General features: G+C 33.6%; 1 protein-coding gene across 1 annotated transcript in view; it reads left to right on the forward strand.

Moving 5' to 3' along the window:
• Nucleotides 1-20,267, forward strand: part of LOC135195289 (basic proline-rich protein-like) — a 123,543-nt gene that overhangs the window by 37,986 nt on the left and 65,290 nt on the right. Inside the window, exon 4 of the mRNA XM_064221547.1 lies at nt 5,344-5,482. Coding sequence (XP_064077617.1) covers nt 5,344-5,482 — 139 coding nt within the window. The remainder of the gene's footprint in view (nt 1-5,343; nt 5,483-20,267) is intronic.

The following is a 20,267-nucleotide window of genomic DNA, read 5'->3' on the forward strand; positions in this document are numbered from 1 at the left end:
TATAATTCTATATATATATACCTATAATATATCTTAGACATATATATATATATCATTATAGAATTATATAATATCTATATATATATATATATATCATATATATATATATATATATATATATATTATATATATATATATCATATCATTCGAGCTACAAATGTCCTTTAATATCTAATTCGGTCTACCTCGGAAATGATATATTTTCATATATGTACCGAAGGGGAATTTTCAATTGATAATAATTTCGTCCCCTCATGGGATCGAACCACCGTCCAACGGACAGGAACGAAATCAGGACCTTCACTGTCGGTCCTGATTTCGTTCCTGTCCGTTGGACGGTGGTTCGATCCCATGAGGGACGAAAATTATTATCAACTAAAAATTCCCTTTCGGTACATTATATGAAAAATATATCAATTCCGAGGTAGAGCGAATTAGATGTTAAAGGACATTTGTAGCTCGAATAAATTATATGAATCACGGTCATGTGATAATTATTCATATATATATATATATATATATATATATATATATATATATATATATATATATATATATAAATGCGTGTATGTGTAAGAAATAGAAAATAAATGTTCAAACAGAAAACTGTCAGAACTCAGACAGAAAAGAGTTTTTCCGAATAAATATGTAAGAGCTCCCCGACCATCTTTTCTTATTCCGTTGGATATAAAATATTTTATGTACACAGAACTTCGTGAAATATAAAATGCTACAAATATTGAACCTACACTCTGAACTCAATTCTTTATTTCTTTTAAAACTTGCGTTCGAAATTAGAACTTAAATTAATATTATTCCACACTTAATTTCCTTCGTTTCATAAATTATGGTATACATTATGGTATACCTTATAACACCAACGCTGTAATATAGTAAATATTTTAATTGTAGTTCACCAGATAATTTAGGACGTTTTGATGTGCTAGTTAAATGTAGCCTTTAATGATTCACAAGTTTTATTTTCTCTCGTCATTCATCGATGAAGTTCATTCTCCTCCGATTCTTTTGAAAAAGGGGTTGAAATAAAGGTATCAGTAATTTTCAGATGATTATAAAACGCAAGGGGGTCCAATTATAAAGATTAATTTAACGCCCTAAATGGTTAAAAGTACAGAGAAAATGAAAGCAAAGGAAAGAGTAAGAGATGCTAATACAGGGATATAAGAATGAATATTATTGACTGTTGGACAAACGATAATATTACAACCTTCTCTTAAATTAATTTCATGTCTTAAGCTCTGCCGTTGTTAAGTGACATTGAACTCAAATAACGGAATATCAGCACGTGTTACCTCTGCAGCAATATTGAATAGATATTTTTATGGAAAAAATATAAAGCATGATACGAATCCTTGATAATAATTTAGATGTAAGCAGTGAGCAAGGGATAATCAGGATTTTACTTGAACAAGAATATTATGTCTATGAGAATGCTTGGAATTGCTAAATCCAACTGGGAATGTTGCATTCATGACAAACGAAAGCTAAGTGTCATAATCCCAGATGTCACTTGTGGTTGCAGTGTTGCATTTTACCATGAGCATGGGAACGTGCGCTCTTGGAAGAAATTATTATTATTTCAGTAGATGAAACCTTTTCACGTGGAACAAGCACACAGCGGCCATTGACCTGAAATTCAAGCTTCCAAAGAATTTTGGTTTCAACCTCCCACCGCAGACCCCACACTGCAGCAGTAACCGATCAGGATACAAAACCAGTGATTTTTCATTGGTCTGGGGGAGCGTGAACCCGCGACATCTGAGTGGCATTACACGACAATAACCACTATACCAGCATTCCAGCTTATATGAAATGTTTATGCTTGAAAAGGTAATATAACTAAGATAGAGGAAGCGTCATAAATAGTATTGAGGTGAATTTCATCCAACTGGCGTCGCAATATGAGAGGGAACCATCAACCCACTCAATAATCAATGTTAAAGGTGTATTATTATAAGGCAAACATATGAACTTATTACGGCAATAAGTTATAATTTTTTGCCACGCTTGTCACATTTAGATTACTGCGAAAGGAGTTGTGTTGCTGAAATCGTAGTATTAACAATATAAATAGTTATCGTAGTATTAACAATATAGATAGTTATTTCAAACCCCAAGTATTTAAATAGGCTGTTTTGGTCTTCATATTTAATGATTACTATTTATCTTGCTATTTTGTGCATCCGGTGCTTATGTTGGTGTCAAAAACTTTATTTTGAATGTTTTTTTTCCTATTGTGTATCATATTTAACCTTCATACAGTTGGGTGCACAGCAGTTGGGTATTACTTGATAAATGACGCAAAGCCTTATATAGAATAGCTCCTGCCTGCTTCATTTTTCATGGAAAAATATGGCTATGAATGTCATCTGAATTGCCCCATTATGATGGTTCTAAAACAAAGACAGCCTTTCAATCCAGGACCTTCAGAGTGATTGATAACTGCGGTAATGACAGTTGCTTTCAACATATGTATAGGTGGTTTGACTTTGTTAACGCCTGTCATTCGCTCAGTTAGTTATGAATGGCTTGCGTAGTTATATGTATGCATTAAATAAAGTGAACAAGGTCAGACGACTATTTATGTTATTTTAAGAACAAGGTTTTTGTATTCTACCGAATGCATTTATTTTTACATGGATAGGATAACTCGTTGCATGACTTCCAATGGAGACAAACATTTTATTGTCCACAGTGAAATACACAATAGTGTAATGAACCCTATTGATGTTGTGTTCAGTTTACAACCAACGTTAGTTATTTGGATGTTTCTTCGTTGTTAAAGTAGATTTTAAACAAATGAATGACTTATGACAAACGAACTAATATTTATCTTTTTTTATATGTACCCGGAATTGCCACTCCTAGATTATAATAAAACTCATGATCCTTTTATATGAAATATTAGATATTCTCCGTATGATAGTTCAATAAAAGGATCAGATAATTTTATTCGGATAGCTAATAACGGGATTATCTGTGCCATTTATCTTTATGCGTAGGGATTTATGGCTTTTGTTAATCAAAGCTGATCACTATATCCATGGATTAAACGATTCACATATTTGAACAACGGAACTTACGGTAGGCGGAAAACTGACAATGTTGTATGAATTTAGATTTATGTAATTGAAGATCTTTTAGAAATTAACTGTTTAATACTGTTCATGAATAAGAGTAATTCATGATATACGAATATATACCTCTTCGTTCATAGACCATTAAGATCAGATAGATTTTAAGGTTTTTGGTATGATAAAATAGTTAATTTCTGATTTTGCGCCTCTTATTCTGAAACCCATATACACACATTCATACATGCATATATATATATATATATATATATATATATATATATATATATATATATATATATACATATGTATATATTTTTTCCCAGCGTTATTTTTACACACACACACACACACAACACACACACATATATATATATATATATATATATATATATATATATATATATATATATATGTGTGTGTGTGTGTGTGTGTGTGTGTGTGTGTGCGCGCGCGCGTATGCAAGCTGTATTTATGTCATTTGAGTTTGTTTTTTTTGAGAAACTCCGATGTTTGTTTTTTTATTAAGATCCATTACTCATTGATTGTCCGGAGCATATTTATTTATGCGGTAAAAAAGAATACTTTTTTCTATTTTGTTTCTTGTTCCGTAGTTTTACTACTTTAAAGGAATATTTATGAAACGAGATTCCAATACGACGGAGAGCAAAGCCAGCAAATATTGGGACTCTGTCTTCGTCCCTTATTTTTTGCCACTATCGAAATCCCTTGAAACCCTTTATTTTCCTCAAATACGTAAGTTTTCCCTCGCGAAATTCGCACGGTTTCAAGAACTGAGCGAATGACTGCAGTTTTTGTTTTTATTTTGGTTCGGTAGAACATCTGTTCACAGACTACAAAACTTGTCTGGTTAATGAGAGAAGTTACTGGGAAAACTTTGGCCATTACCTGAGGCCCTTGAACTACTGGCATAGTTCCCACCAACTTCAAAATAACTAGCTCATTAGAATTTCACTGCTAGAAACTTCAATATTATTGCATTTTATTCTGAGTGTTATTTAATGGGCTTTCCATTAACTATGGTGGGTTACTCAGGGATGATGGGAAAATCTGTAGTTGTACTTATTTGCTATGTGTTCCTAAAATGTACTTTCAGAATACTTTTGATTACTAAATTTCAGTTGTGTGCATGATTATAATACGTTATCTTTGATATTAACGTTACTTTTCATTTTCTACTCCTTGTTTTCGTTATTATTATTTCCCAAATGTGTATCACCACATTTACTTCAAAATTAAGTGCCTTTTTAGAATACATTGACATTTTGCTTGTTTTGTTCAGTAACAAATAATGTGTTCTAACAGTCATTAATGAATGTTTTAGCCTTGAGTTCATAATTTATATCATGTGGGATGAAGCTAGAATATTACTAGAGAATATTTTGTGAATTACATTATGAATTTACGCATACTAGCAATAAATATCTGATACCGTTAAGAGAACAGTGAAATAGGATGATATGTTTCTGTTTTCAAAAAATGCTTAAATGGGGGATTGCTTTATAGAAATTCACGGAAATTTGTTAACATGTATTCATAAAGTTAAACATCACTAAAATTCCAAAATAAATAGCTGTCATTATTATGATAATTAGATAAAGCGTATAGAAATCTTTCATTTATAGGAAAGACTCAGCAGCTCGTAAACATATAAAGAGGAAAAATATACTTTAAAAGATAAATAATTGCTGCCTGCAATAAAAATATAGCCCTGACAATGTGTGCTTGCAATATTTTAAATTAAGTAATACACTGACAATATGTTTATGGTTATTTACACATGAAATTTTAATTTTACCGCCTTGTTTATTGTGAGAGCTGTATAAATAAGTAAACAATTGACGTTCGTATGAGATGTACAAGACGCTTAGCATTTAATGTATTCAGACGAGAAAATGGACCACAGCCTAACTGTAGCATGGATAAACCTAACGAGTCCTATATTCTAAAAAGAAAGATGCACCCTAATGACTGTTCCTTCTTTCAGATAAGGAGTCTCGCAAACTTGACTCAAACTTCAGTGAAACCTTTGTAAATGAAGGCACGAGTTAACCAAAAGTTATGACAACTTAAGCTGCAATTATACCTTGTAGTTTGCTTAATGAAGACCCCGTTTTACTTGGATGAGAACTATGGGAAGGAGGCTGGAGATGAGTGGAGATTTGTGGAAGATAAAGCACGGGAAAGATATTAGTGGTTGAAATTCACAAATGCCTTACATGCCAAGTGGCGTTGGAGGCGATGATGATGATGATGATGATGATGATGATGATGATGATGATGATGAGGAGGAGGAGGAGGAGGAGGAGGAGCTTGCCAATGGTGTATGTCTTGCCTTAATGAAGCATTTGCGTCCTTACGCTAGTGTAAGTTTATACTTGCCATAATGAGTATGTGGGATTTTGCTGTAGCTTACGTCATCGTATAGGTTCCTACCGTAGATCACTTTTAAGCTTGCCGTATCAGACCATTGGAATTTATGCTTGCGTTTCCCTAATTAAGACGGAATTTTGTCATAGGTGTTCAAAATCACCCCCCCCCCCCCTACACACACACACACACACACACACACACACAAAACAAAATGGGAATAATATAAGCTACAAAACACGGAGTGAAGACATTTAACCGCAAGAGACGTGTGATGAATAAGTGAATTCGTGGTTATAAAAGCATGATTACATTGTAAATATTTTGATGGAGTCATTGAAACATACAGGTTCGTAGGCTTTGCTACATATATGATGAATTTAATCTGCAATTCATGAACGAAATAACTGGGTGTGACAAAAAGAAAAGGCTTAAAAATTAATACTTTTCACTTACACTTTGAATTCCATTGCAATAATGGTGTGGAGATGTTACTATTCGCATTGTAAATTTATTTTGTGAATGAGTAATAAAGTGTCGACATCTTGCTGTGTCATGAAGGAGGCCGTTGGTTATGAATAGAACCTAGATTGAGAACTGAATGGTTTCTGGAACATCTGTGCCGCAGTGAGTGCAATGAGGAGGAGAGCTCCCGAGTTACTTATCAGCCGACCTTGCAATTGATCGATGACTGAAGGATCATTAAACCCTGAGATAAGGAGATAGAATAATTGCTGGCCTCTTTCGGTGCGGGATTCCACATCAGAAGCCCCGAAGTTTCTAAGATATAAAAAGACAAATCGTTTTCCGGTCACAGTTTAATGCTGCAGTTTTACTCTTATGACCGTCGTCAACTTTGGATGTAATTTCACTTATGTTTTGAAAAGCAGACTGTGCTCTCGTTTGGCTATTTGGTTTTATGATAGAGATTCTATTTGATTTTCTGGTAGATACTCTATTTAATTTTAGGACAGATATTCTATTTGATTTTATGACAGATATTTTTGGCATTTATTTCCTAAAGAAAGTTTGTGCTGTTCGTTTGAATTATTGTATAAATAATAAAAAAAAGTTTGTGTTTTTCGTTTGAATTATTATATAAATAATATTACGATTACTTATGATTCATGACGTTGCGCTCATATTGTACTTAAGTTATATAGAATTTATGCTCACATATGTTTATGCTACGTCAGATGTAAAAAGATTTTTTAACGATTATGCCTTTAGATTTTATAAAACTTTTATTTTTATTTATTTCTTAAGTGGTTATTACCACGTGTATTAAACTTGGCAGTTCTTAAAGTTGTAAGAACTTTTGCGTAAAATTACAGTAAATGTTTGATATGAGTAGTGACTTAGTTCTCAGGTTCGTCTTTCATGTTTGAGTGTCGCTAACAGCTACTTCACGGTAAGTTAGAAATACCCCGTTTCCTCACATTAGCCTAGCATTGACAACTGAGTTTTTAAAGCTTTGATATTTCTAAGCGCAGTAACTCTTTGATGATTTGATTTTTTTTATAATTATCTTTCTCTGGGACTCGTTTGGCTTGAGTGGACTGGCCAAAGCTACCTTATTGCACAGTATGCGAAATAAATTGCTCTATGTTGCGTGCAAGTTTAGAAGTTAACAGTTTATTGCTCGTAAACGTATCAACGCGTCCATTACTGAATAAAGATACCTGACGCTGAGGAAACAACTGAGGTTTACCTGCCGATGCCATTTTAGCGAAAACAGTCAGTCAGAGTCATAATACCGAGGTTTAACCTAGTTCTGAAAGACATTCATGCACGTTCTCCCTAATATTCCTCAATAAATCATGAATTTGTGCTTTGCAGAGGTCCCTTTGCAAGTGCTGTTAGGCACTTCTTGAAGGTTCCTGTGCGTGTTTGACCGATAAGTACGTTATCGTCTCTATCTTGGTAATTTCTTTCACTTGACAGTGTGGTCGCCTATTCATCCTTAGATATTGGAGTATACTGTATGTGTTGTATATATGTATGCGTGTGTGTGTGCATGAGTGTATATGCATATATGTATGTATATGTATGCATGATAGTTTTATCACTGATTCATGCGTGCCCTTTTCACACAGATATTAAGCTACAACTACCTTATTCTTATCGAATCAACTTTAATAGGGGAATAATTTACAACAGAAGGGAATTTTTTTTCATGTTAATTGTCTGCCTTTGCCAGGTTTCGAACCTATAGGTAACAGGGACTAGTACTCAGGATATACGCATCAAGATTTTATTAATGGTACTTTTGCCGCTATGTCGCACGCGACTTTATTTAATTTCAAAACTGAACCAGAAGGGGCCGGTTATTCTTTTCAACAGTGTATGGACTGGTGAGCGGAGTTAACCATGGACCTGGCCAAACTTGAGCTAAGTGTTTCACTTTTTAGCAAGTAAAGACAATGGTATCGTGTGTCATTGGAAGGTCTGTCAGACCTGAACCGGATTTTTACACGGAACCAACGCAGTTCAAAGTCTCTGGCATTACTTTGAACTACCAGAGCAATATATATATATATATATATATATATATATATATATATATATATATGTATATGTATATATATATATACATATATATACATATATATATATATATATATATATATATATATATATATATATATTTTGTGTAACTTCTTTCTAGTCAGTTCGCTGTTATGTTCTTTCTTCCACCTAAAGTGCTTTGCTACTTCCTCATCAGTTAACAGACCAACATGAAAGGGGAAATAAAAAACGGAATATCTTTCGCAAAAGGGGAGCGTTTTGTGAGAGCGTGGCTGAGCGAGCAGCAGACATGAATCACGAACCATTAAGAGAAAGGTTCCGATAGTCTACGCCAGATGTTGCAGGTCGGAAAACAATAAATGTGACTTCAAACAATCCGCCAAAGAATTATTTTTGGGAAGTTTGGAACCTTCCGCTTCTCCATTCCCAGAAGAAATTTATTGTTGCTCTCCGTTACACCACACTTTGAGGGTTTGTTTTGTAGCAGGAGTTTCCAGCGTTTGTGAATTACTTGTTGAGGAGTGTAGGCCACAACTGCTGATGGTAATTGGTAGAATAAGTTTTTGAATTTTACGTATTTCAGAATTATTTAAGGCTAATTTATATATCACATATGGCCTCTCTATCTCTTGTGCGGATATAAAAAACACACATATATATGTATATATATATATGTGTGATAGTAATCATATATATATATATATATATATATATATATATATATATATATTTGAATGTTTTCTTACTGTAATACAACAGTATAATATGAAGATAAACGGCCCATCAAACATGTTTTTATGGGCCTTTTAATTTATTTATTATTTATTTTAGATATATATTATATATAGAATTATCTATATATATTATATTATATAAAAAATATATATAAATATATATAATATTAATTATAATAATATATAATATATATTATAATATAAAATATAAAATATACATATATCTTACCACCCCCCCTTTCGTTAAACTACACAAATTAGAAACCCTTACCTGTCGTCGATGGTGCCTTCTGTCTGCAACCATGTCGTTAGGCTATTAAGATCTCGTAAGTATAAAAATATACTATTTATTACCCAAAGCAGTTGAATATGAAATAGAACAAAATGATTAACAAGTCATAATGACAGAAAACCCAAATCTGCCCATAGAGAAACCAGTAAGTTAACATTCTACCCTCCTGACTAAGAATTCACTCCCAGACCCAAAATGTCAATAAGTTCATTATATTAGTCCGGTTAGAGAATCCCGTCTCTTAAATTAGCCATGGACTAGGACCCATCTGTAATAAAGATAATAATGGATAAAAGATACACTTCATACATCACTCTTTTCAAAGTATCTAAGTAAAAAAAGTATTTCACACTTCTCTCTCTTTTCAAAGGTAACGGTTTTCTAAGTCTTACAAAATGTATCATACCTTTACGATGGGGCTTTCTCTCCCGACACTTGGCGTGTACCACCTGACCTCTTTGTGCTCACCGAAAATAATGTGACTTTCACAAGTGCCTTGGACCATTAGGCCTGTAACATCCGTACAAACGAATGTACACGCTTGACGACAGGGCGAGCAGTCTCTCGGTTAAACTGCTTGCGTACTCAAATTCCTTTACTCAAGAAAGCTGCCCTTACAGCTCAGCTTGTCTCCAAGCAAGACATGATATGTGATTCATTAACATTACACACTTGTAAGATATATATATATATATATATATATATATATATATATATATATATATATATTATATATATATATTATATATATATACATATATATATATAATATATATATATATATATATATATATATATATATATATATGAGTCATATCACATTACGATGATTCATATACATACATCGAGCTACAAATGTCCTTTAATATCTAATTCGCTCTACCTCGGAGTTAATATATTTTCATATATGCTTGACCGAAGGGGAATTTTTTAGGCGATAATAGAATTGTCGGCTCCCGGGCGCGAACCTTCGAAACCATACAACTCCAGGACGACAGTGGTGGTGTGGGTAAAAGCTTCACTGTTGTCCTGGAGTTGTATGGTTTCGAAGGTTCGCGCCCGGGAGCCGACAATTTTATTATCGCCTAAAAAATTCTCCCTCGGTTAAGCATATATGAAAATATATTAATTTCGAGGTAGAGCGGATTAGATATTAAAGGACATTTGTAGCTCGATGTATGTATATATATCTATATATATATATATATATATATATATATATATATATATATATATATAAATATATATATATATATATATATATATATATATATATCTATATATATATCATATATATATATATATATATATATATATATATATATATATATATATATATATATATATATATATATATATATATCTATATATATATATATATATATATATATATATATATATATATAGATATATATATATATATATATATATATATATATATATATATATATATATATATAGATATATATATATATATATATATATATATATATATATATATATAGATATATATATATATATATATATATAGATATATATATATATATATATATACTATATATATATATATATATATATTATTATTATATCTATCTATATATATATATCTATATATATATATATATATATATATATATATATATATATATATATATATATATCTATCTATATATATATATATATATATATATACGTGTGTGTGTGTGTGTGTTTGTATGTGTGTGTGTGTGTGTCAGTTAAGGCATTTTTGTAATTTTTTTTACTCGAGCATAAATTTACTAAAATCGCTCGTTTGTCGCCACTAAATCGTTTACTCTAGCTTATTGGAAGCTATCTTAAAAAGTAGCGTATTATTTACTCGATGAAGGCAGGCTGTCGTTGAAATCGATTTGAGCTTTCATAACCCATATCCTTCATTGTATTGCAAAGTCGTTGCATCATTCATTTGCAGGTAATAACAATCTCAAGTAGAACAATTCAAACTGCCGTTTTCACGATTTTGTTTTTAAATTTTGTTATAGCTGTATTAATTTGAAGATTTCTTTTTTATTTTATGAATTTTTCGTCTGTTAATATCACAGAATTGCTAAAGCAGTGCATGATTCCTGCCATTCCCCAGCTAACATCTCTGAATGTTCCAGCCGATGGAATTTTGAAGAAGTCGCCATTCAAGTATTTGGAAGAGTAAATAACCCAGCCATTTTCCACTCAAGTAGATGTGCTTGTGAACACGAATTCTCCTGATTGTCTTTATTTTCAGTATGAGGATCATGGTGATCTTCGGAAAATCATTAACCTTTGAGCCATTGAAGCCACTTAGAGGGCCACATTTGGAAGTTTTCATCTTAAAATATTAAGTATGTATCTCTTGCAGCTCAAACGTTATACCTGGAGTTGATCTTATTTGCAAAATTATTTCATTCAGTCCGTACACTAGCCAAGTTCGACAGACATGCTAATGTAAAGACAGACGGTCGGTCTCCCTCTTTCACACTATGCGTTTTGCCAACGCAGTTCGGTGCGTTGCGGTGACGCAGACAGCAGTCGACTTTTATCTGAATCCCTACGTCACGCTGAGTTTTACGACTCACACTGATCAATTTGCTTGATAAGAACTTGGCTCCAATAACGATTCAAGCGTACACATCTATGTTTAATGGTTTTTTCTTGTACTAAACTTCGGCTGATATCCCTTCAGTCACATAAAAATAATTGCAGTCTTGTACCAAGGTAGGGTGATATCTCCTTCAGTCACGTGAAACCAGTTGCGATGATAAGGCAATTATAACAAAAAAACTGATAGACAAACAGATGGATGATCTTCCTTCATGAACATGTATGTATGTATGTATGTATGGTGGTCGGTGTTTGTGCCTATTTTGCGTTAATTAAGAACGTTTGTACAGATAGAGAGAAATCTGTAAAATAGAGGTACCTTTGCTATTTGCCATAATGTTCTCGTTAAAGTATCCAGTTGATAGCGTGTTAGTGACTGTAGGTATCTTTGTGTAATTATGTGTGTCTGTGAGTCTGCTTTTGTATTGATCGCAGTCAACGGGGTTTTTATAGCTGTAATTATGTACTGTAACCCAGTTCCACGTAATAGTTACGCCACTTGAAAGTAACCATTATCATTATCGGTCATATATCCTTGGCATAGGAGACTAGAAGTTCACTGCTACAATTAGATCGAAGTTTTCATGATGCAAGTCACTCTTGAAGCAACGTCTTCGAATTATGAAGCTTTCAGTCGGATAAAATGATCCGTATCCAAGCAAGTGGCATTTCAATTTTATGGGTCGTGTTTGGTATGATGTTTGGGGTATGCTCAAGTAAGGAAGCTAGTGTGTGTGTGTGTGTTATGCAAAAGAGTGTTTGTGGTCTTGTGGTGTGCTAAAGAGTTTTTTGTGGATATTATCTTGTGCGAAAGCGTTTTTATGGGTGTTGTGTTTTACAAAAGAGGATGTGTGGTTTTTTGGGGGGGCAAAAGAGTATTTGGGTGATTTGTGTTGTGCAAAAGAGTTTTTATGGGATTTTTTTGTTTTGCAAAAAAGTTTTTATGGGATTTTTTGTTGTGCAAAAGAGGGTTTTGTGATTTCTGTTGTGCAAAAGTGTTTGTGGGTTTTGTCTTGTGCAATAGTTTTTATGGGATTTTTTGTTGTGCAAAAGAGTTTTTATGGGATTTTTTGTTGTGCAAAAGAGTGTTTTGTGATTTGTGTTGTACAAAAGTGTTTGTGGGTTTTGTCTTGTGCAATAGTTTTTATGGGATTTTTTGTTTTGCGAAAGAGTGTTTGGAGTATTTGTGTTGTGCAAAAGATTTTTTGTGGGTTTTGTGTTGTGCACAAGTGTTTTTGTGGTGTGTGCTGTTCAAAATAGTGTCTGTGGGTTTTGTGTGTGCAAAAGTGTTTGTGTGCTTTGTGTTGTGCAAAAACGCGCTTGTGTGTCGGAGGTATGGGACCGGTAAAGTGTTAAAACTCAAGACTGATGAGTAGTACATATGACCCATCGAGTATAACCTGATTGAAGGCGATGATTATGTTCGAAAATGAAATTCAGAGTTGATTTTGATTGGTACTCGTCCATAATCCTAACTAAATAAAGATTTTCAAATATTTTTTTCGGGACATGTTTAGCAAGGCAAAGACTTAACTTTCGGCTGACAAACGTAAAATGAATGTAAATGTTTGCAGAATATTACCTGAGCCACTTTTATTGCTCAGTGACAAATGTCATCGTTAACATTGATACATAATTTTAAGTCTGCAGAATTTTCCATTTTTCAGATCGTCACGTTTCATCAAAATGGGCTCTGAAGTGTTTATAAAAATACTTGGATTCTGCTCTTCTCTGAATATCATTTCTTAGAGGTTGTTTAAGTCCTACTTTGTTACCTGCAGCCATTGACGCAAATGTATAATGTGTGTGTGTGTGTATATATATATATATATATATATATATATATATATATATATCCTGGCAATCAATTATCATTTATTCTCACATTAGCATGAGACTCGGAACGATGGTTAATAGAACGTCATTGCCAGGTCTCATAAGCAGCCGCATGATGAAAGAGATTACTCCCCTTCTCATTCTGATCGAGGATGCTTTGTCCTGAACTAGGTGTTAATAAAAAAAAAAATCTCATTTGAGGCCATCAACAGCAGCCTTCTACAAAGGTGAATGTAGATGTATCATCTGTTTAAAAGAAAAAACAAAGCGCTGAGATGAAAATCGATGCTTGTGTTTAATTGAGACACGTGTCGTCGTTTTGTTTACATCCTGTTAAAGGCTTCTCACCAATTGCATCGGCTTTGATAAACGCAGACTTTACTGTGTCGCACTATCGCAAATAAATGTGCTGTTGGAGGTGATATGCGTTAATGTACACATTTTCATTTTTTTGTTTGCGCGGGCACAAAAACGCATTCATGTATTTATGTATATATATATATTATATATATATATATATATATAATATATATATATATATACGTAGATAGATATATATACATGTAATATATATATATATAGATATATATATATATATATATATATATATATATATATATATATATATATATATATATGAGAGAGAAGAGAGAGAGAGAGAGAGAGAGAGAGAGAGAGAGAGAGAGAGAGAGAGAGAGAGAGAGAGAGAGAGTATGTATCTAAGCATGAATGCATGCATTTTTAGCAGCTACAATGACCCCTGAACTTTGCGATTTCTTCACTCTTTAGTTACGCTTGTCACTGCCAAGATTTGGATCCAATTACTGCACCCAAACCAGATGTGCGTGGGTTCGATATCTTCAAGGGAACGGTGTATTTTTTTTATTTTCTTTTCATTATTATTATTTTATTAGGTTGATTCTTGCGTAGTCTTTCTTTGAAACCCAAATTGACCTGAAAACTCAGGTAGCATTATCCAGTACCCCGTCTCTCCTTCAAAGCTGAAGTTTAGAAGGAACAAAAGAAAAAAAATATACAAAAGTCAAATGTAAAAATTGAACTATAATCGAATATGTAGGCGACAAGAGTAAAAAAAAAAAAAAAGGTTAAAATGTATATAAGGAAGCTCAAACGAGTGTAGTTTGCAAGTTTGAATTTGGAGGAGACGTGAATGAGACGTTGATACCTTTGGCTTCCAAGAATAATTCATCCTCTTATTATTTATATATTTTTATATTATTTTATTTTATATAGTTTGTTAGTTTATTTTTTTCTTTTATATTTTTCAATTTCATGATATTTCATGTTTCCTTACTAACTTATTTATTATTTATATGCATTTATGCTCAATAGCGATTTGTTGTTGTACAGGCTGAACACCCCATATTTTTTTAAAGTGTTAATCCACTTCTTATCTTGAAATTGTGATATTTAAACTAACCTGTTTCTCGCGTTTTTGACTACTCGGCTTGCAGAGTTAACATTCGCTCGGCTCACAGTTTGATCTTTTTTAAATGTGTGGTTTGGGAACGTAAATGAGACTTGCTTTCGCTGCCATCAACAAACCCTTTAATTTGGGTCCGTTGAATTGTGTGCTCTACGTGTCTCTTTAAACTGAAAATCATTGGACTTTTTTTTTTCACGGTTTATTCTTTCTGGGCGTTACCAGGATTGGAGGGAAAATTAACAGAGCAAATTACAAATTGGTGTTATTGGAGAGTTCCAATTTCTTTCTCATATATGCATGTCTCTAGTGAAGGTTTCTCTCGCAATGAATCGTCTATGGTGCCCCCCCCCCCCTTTTTTTTTTTAATCATTCCTGAGCGAACGAGAATCGAGGTATTCTTCTGAGAATCGAAGCTTCCTCCTCCTCCTCCTCCTCCTCCTCCTCCACATCCTCCTCGTCGTTGTTATTCTGGTCCCCGGAATTAACCGACTCTTATTCGAACGAAAGCTTTTGTCTTATTCCAATGGCGTTGGTATTATTGGCATCCCTAGAGTCAGTTCCGAATTGATTGCAGCGTTCGCGCTTGAATCATTAACGCTGGGGAGTTGTTGGCCCTTCTACTATACTATAGACTTCTCGGTCCCCGCCGAATGAGACAGCGGAGTCGGTCGTAATTGCTTTTTCATTGTTGTTCCTCAGTTCGTAAATCAGGATACTTTCGATGTCACCGTTGCCTCTTCCTTAGCCGCTTTGGGAGGGCTTAGAAGTTTCGTACATAAGGGTAAATGGCTCAGGCTGCCGTGTCCCTCCATTACTCTGTTTCAGAATGGAATATTGGTATTCAGTAAATGTTATTCCAAAATAGCAACCAAATTTAGTTGTAAAAGTAGTGTCTATTTTTGTAAGCAGGATGCAAGTAAACAAAAGAAAATCACAGACATATTTTCACTGTGGTCTGGGTGGTGGTATACCACTCGCCAACGAGATGTGATATATTATATATATATAATATATAATATTATATAAATATATATATATATATATATATAATATTAATATAAATATATATAATATAATATATATACAGTATATCGGATGTTCAGGTTAAAATAAGCGAATTAATAAGTGTTAATAACATTCCCTTGTGTCCATAGAAGCGACTGATAGTCTTGTATCATAATTAACAGCAGTCGACTATCAGCAACAGAATTTAAAGTCAGTATCAGCAGAAACATAAGAAGTAATAGGAAATTTGCTCTAGCTCATGACACGGATGTTAAAAAGCTTTTACATCATTCAACCTTTTACGAGATTGAAAGTTTCTGAAAACCTGTTATAACAAAAGTTCGAAACTATACCGGCGAAAGTGGAAGCTCTGTAAGTAGTTAATAAACGGTTAACGTAATCGAGAATGATATAGTTCTTACCTTTTGACCCTCGAGCCTCTGGCTGCTAAACTCCAAATTGCACTCTGTTCTTAAAGGGTTAAGTCAGTCCTAATCTTTTTCTGATCCTATGTATCCCGTAGGATTGGCTGGCACGGGCGCCTTCTCATATATATATCGACTCTTTCCTTCTAATGAACTCATTCATTCGTGTGAGGTCTAAGCTTGGTCGAAACTGAACACTGACGCATGTACTTGGAAGTTCACACACACACACACACACACACACACACACATATATATATATATATATATATATACATATATATATAATATATATATTATATATATATATATAATAATATATATATATATACATCATGCATACATATAAAGCCAAAGTCAGGTGACTGGGCTCTACTATCTTGGCGGTTGATGTATTAAAAGGAAAAAATGAAATTAAATTATGTACTACAGATAAGAGTTGAATAGATCACATTATTAGTGCACTTACGAACTGTGGGGTTCCAGGGTCCAAGATCTAGACTAGGCTAGGCTAGGCTAGGCCTAGTCGCCACCCGTGGTAGGTGGAATAGGTCAGCGTACTTGATTATCAAATATTTCCATATATTCGGACATATATTAGCATACTTTCTTACAGGACTGGTTTAATACTATGATGCCTTTAGAGGGTCTCCATCATATGTGAAATACTCATTGGTTTTTTATCTGTTCTCTCTCTCTCTCTCTCTCTCTCTCTCTCTCTCTCTCTCTCTCTCTCTTTTTTTTTTGAGCGTGGAAGGGGATTTCCCTTTTTCATACACAATATAAAGCCTTCTTCTACTCTTCTATTATTAATATATATTTGCTGAACAAGAGGAAAAGTACTATAATATAATAATACCTCTCTAATCAGGCAATTTAGCAATAATCAAGGGAAGCTACATTATTTCCTTACACAGTTTAAGTGAAGGAATAAAGCTTGTTAGAGAAAACATCGTCAGTGTTGTAGTATGAGAGAGAGAGAGAGAGAGAGAGAGAGAGAGCAACTTTAGTCGAAGGGCCGGCAGAGATTATTTCCATAATACGGTAATGCCAGCTACTGTTCCGGTACATGATCCCGTCCTCTTCTAGGTTCATCATTTGGATTTCTTGAATACATGGATGAACAAGTTTTACATATACACGGAAATAAGGAAAAAAAAAGAAGCGCCTCAGTTGCGTGGTCGGCTTGGTGTTGGCCTGCCACCTCGATGGCCACAAGTTCGATTCTCGGGCATTCCATTCAGGCGTCAGAGATGTGTATTTCTGGTGATAGAAATTCACTCTCGAAGTGGTTCGGAAGTCACGTAAAGTCGTTGGTCCCGCTGCTGAATAACCACTGGTTCCATGCAACGTAAAAATACCATAAAAAAACGGTAAATATGAAAAAAGAAAAACAGCTTTGACGTTTCGTAAGGCTGTATTTTATGCTCCGTACACGTCATCGGGTTTTTTCCTTGACATCCCTTATCTTGATTAGAGTTTTTTTTTCATTAAATTGGCTCTTGGTTGGTTAGTCCTAAGAGAAATTTAAAAAGAACATTGGATAAAAAAACCTCTTGCTAGACGGTAATAGACCTGAGATTAAGGAACCATGGAAACTTGATAGTACTACAATACACTACCCCAAATCTTCGGATTTTATACCTATAACGAAAAGAAAGAAGGAAATTGAACCCAGTGCCACAATATCAGAAACAAATGACCTCAGATCGAAGTGGAATTGAGAAAATAAACTTCGTTCTATGCTTTCAGGATCGAAAAATGGAAGGAATCAACTTTCCAAGGCTGCGGCAGTGAGACCTGTCGTAGCCTTGCAAAGCATCTCACTGATATTTTGCAATAGGCCCAATAACCGGGTGTCTACAAAAAAAAAATTACCTATAAATACTATTTCACTCACAGGGAGCCACAATAAGGAACGTAAAATTTTATTGATAAACAGATGTAAAAGCACCAATTAGAACAGATGAGACAGATGTAAAAACACCAATCATAACAGATTTCTCAACTTGGGAATGCAAAGCCGTTTGGATACTCCAGAAAGACGGGTTTTCACGCTGAAATGCAGGGAATTCGTTGCTCAAAAAAACTGCCATTAACGCTCTTCGAGAAATATGTTAAATTAGACTTAAAAAACTTGACTTAACAAACCTTTGGTTCGCGTAAATGAAGAGGATAACTTGACACTTGTCGAACTCTGTGTGCTCTGTCAGTCGCATCCTCTCCCTACAGCAGACCTCTCAAGATTGATGATGATCATTCATGACACCAGTTCAAGAGGATAATGGCGTCCGTAGATACAAAAATGGTTGAGAAAAGAAGCTTGTTAATTGAAATATAGTAATGGAGAAATGAGAGACATTTGATTCTCACCTAGATTAAAAGTAAGAAAATTGTTACGTTCTATAACGGATGAATTCACAACATTAAGAAAACGGCGTCTCTTCTAATGTTGCAAGCAGTCAGGTAATTTGAATTTGGTTGCTGATTTGAATGGCATAGGCCTACTGAAATTTTATAATTTCATTATTTCAAAAACCAAATTCCTAAACGCACCCCTCTAGAATACGATCTTTCAGAATATCTAAGTATCTCGGCTGTATCTTTTAGCGTTATTGCTCTCGAGATGTATTTGATCCGTCACCCTCCCGCCCATACCTAACCGCTTCCCCTGAACGTCAAAAATCGATATCTGGATCTCTGGAACCTTAACGCATTTCGATGAAATTGGGCACGATTAGAGACCGTAGTGGGAAAGCTCTGAAGCCAGAGCTTCATCCCTGTCGGTTGAATATTTCCATTGTTATAAAGGACCAAAGTAGTAGTTTTTTTTTTTAACTCTCGTGGCTGTGCTTCAGTAACCCGCAACTACCCTGGAGTCCTAATTTCTCATATGTGCGCTGGTTCGAATCCACGCGAGAACAAGATTATTATCAACTAAAAAATTCCCCTTCGGTTAGCATATATGAAAATCCGATAATTCCGAGGTAGAGCGAATTGGACATTTGTAGCTTAATGCACGTATATGAATCACGGTGATATGATAAAAATTCATATATATAGATATATGTGTGTGTGTGTGTGTGTGTGTGTGTGTGTGTGTCTTCTCGTGAGCAATATCATATGGCTTGAATGATGCTGTTCGAACTCGGAACTTATGTAAAGAAGTCCTCATCATCAAGAAACCATTACTGAGCATAATTACCCTGTATATTGCCTTTAGAATTGAAATGATGCGATATACATTTTTCAAGAAGATTTTGTCAGCGTCTGTGAAGTGTACATATACCTAAGGAATCGATGTGAATTGAATATATTCGTACGAAAAGGGACGGAGTATGACTGAATGATAAAATTCAGCTTCAAGTTCTCATGAATTCATATGCAGTTTGTTCACCCTTTGACTCACTTACATTGAACGCGCGTGCGCAACCGCACGCACACACACAGACACACACACACACATAAAAATATATAATATATAATATAATATATAATATATAAATATATAATTATATGTATATATATATTATATACATATATAGTATTATATTATATATATAATAATATATATACTATATATATATAATATATATATAATATATAGATATATTATATATATGATTATGTGAACATTGTTCGAAAACAATTATTCGAAAACAGTTATTCGAAAAACAATTATTCGAATGGAAAATTGTTCGAAAGAAAGTTATTCGAAAGGACAATTATACGAAATGGTAATTATTCGAAATGTAAAATTCTTTATTTTAAACAAATCGTGTTAAAAATACCAAAAAGGATGAAATCTTTTAAGTATGAATGTTATTACTAAAACTATTAAAATAGATTCATGATAAAACAGATTTACTTATAAATGCAAGTTATGCGCAAATACTC

This window comes from Macrobrachium nipponense, chromosome 16, assembly GCF_015104395.2.
Source record: "Macrobrachium nipponense isolate FS-2020 chromosome 16, ASM1510439v2, whole genome shotgun sequence".
In the NCBI taxonomy this organism is placed as follows: domain Eukaryota; kingdom Metazoa; phylum Arthropoda; class Malacostraca; order Decapoda; family Palaemonidae; genus Macrobrachium; species Macrobrachium nipponense.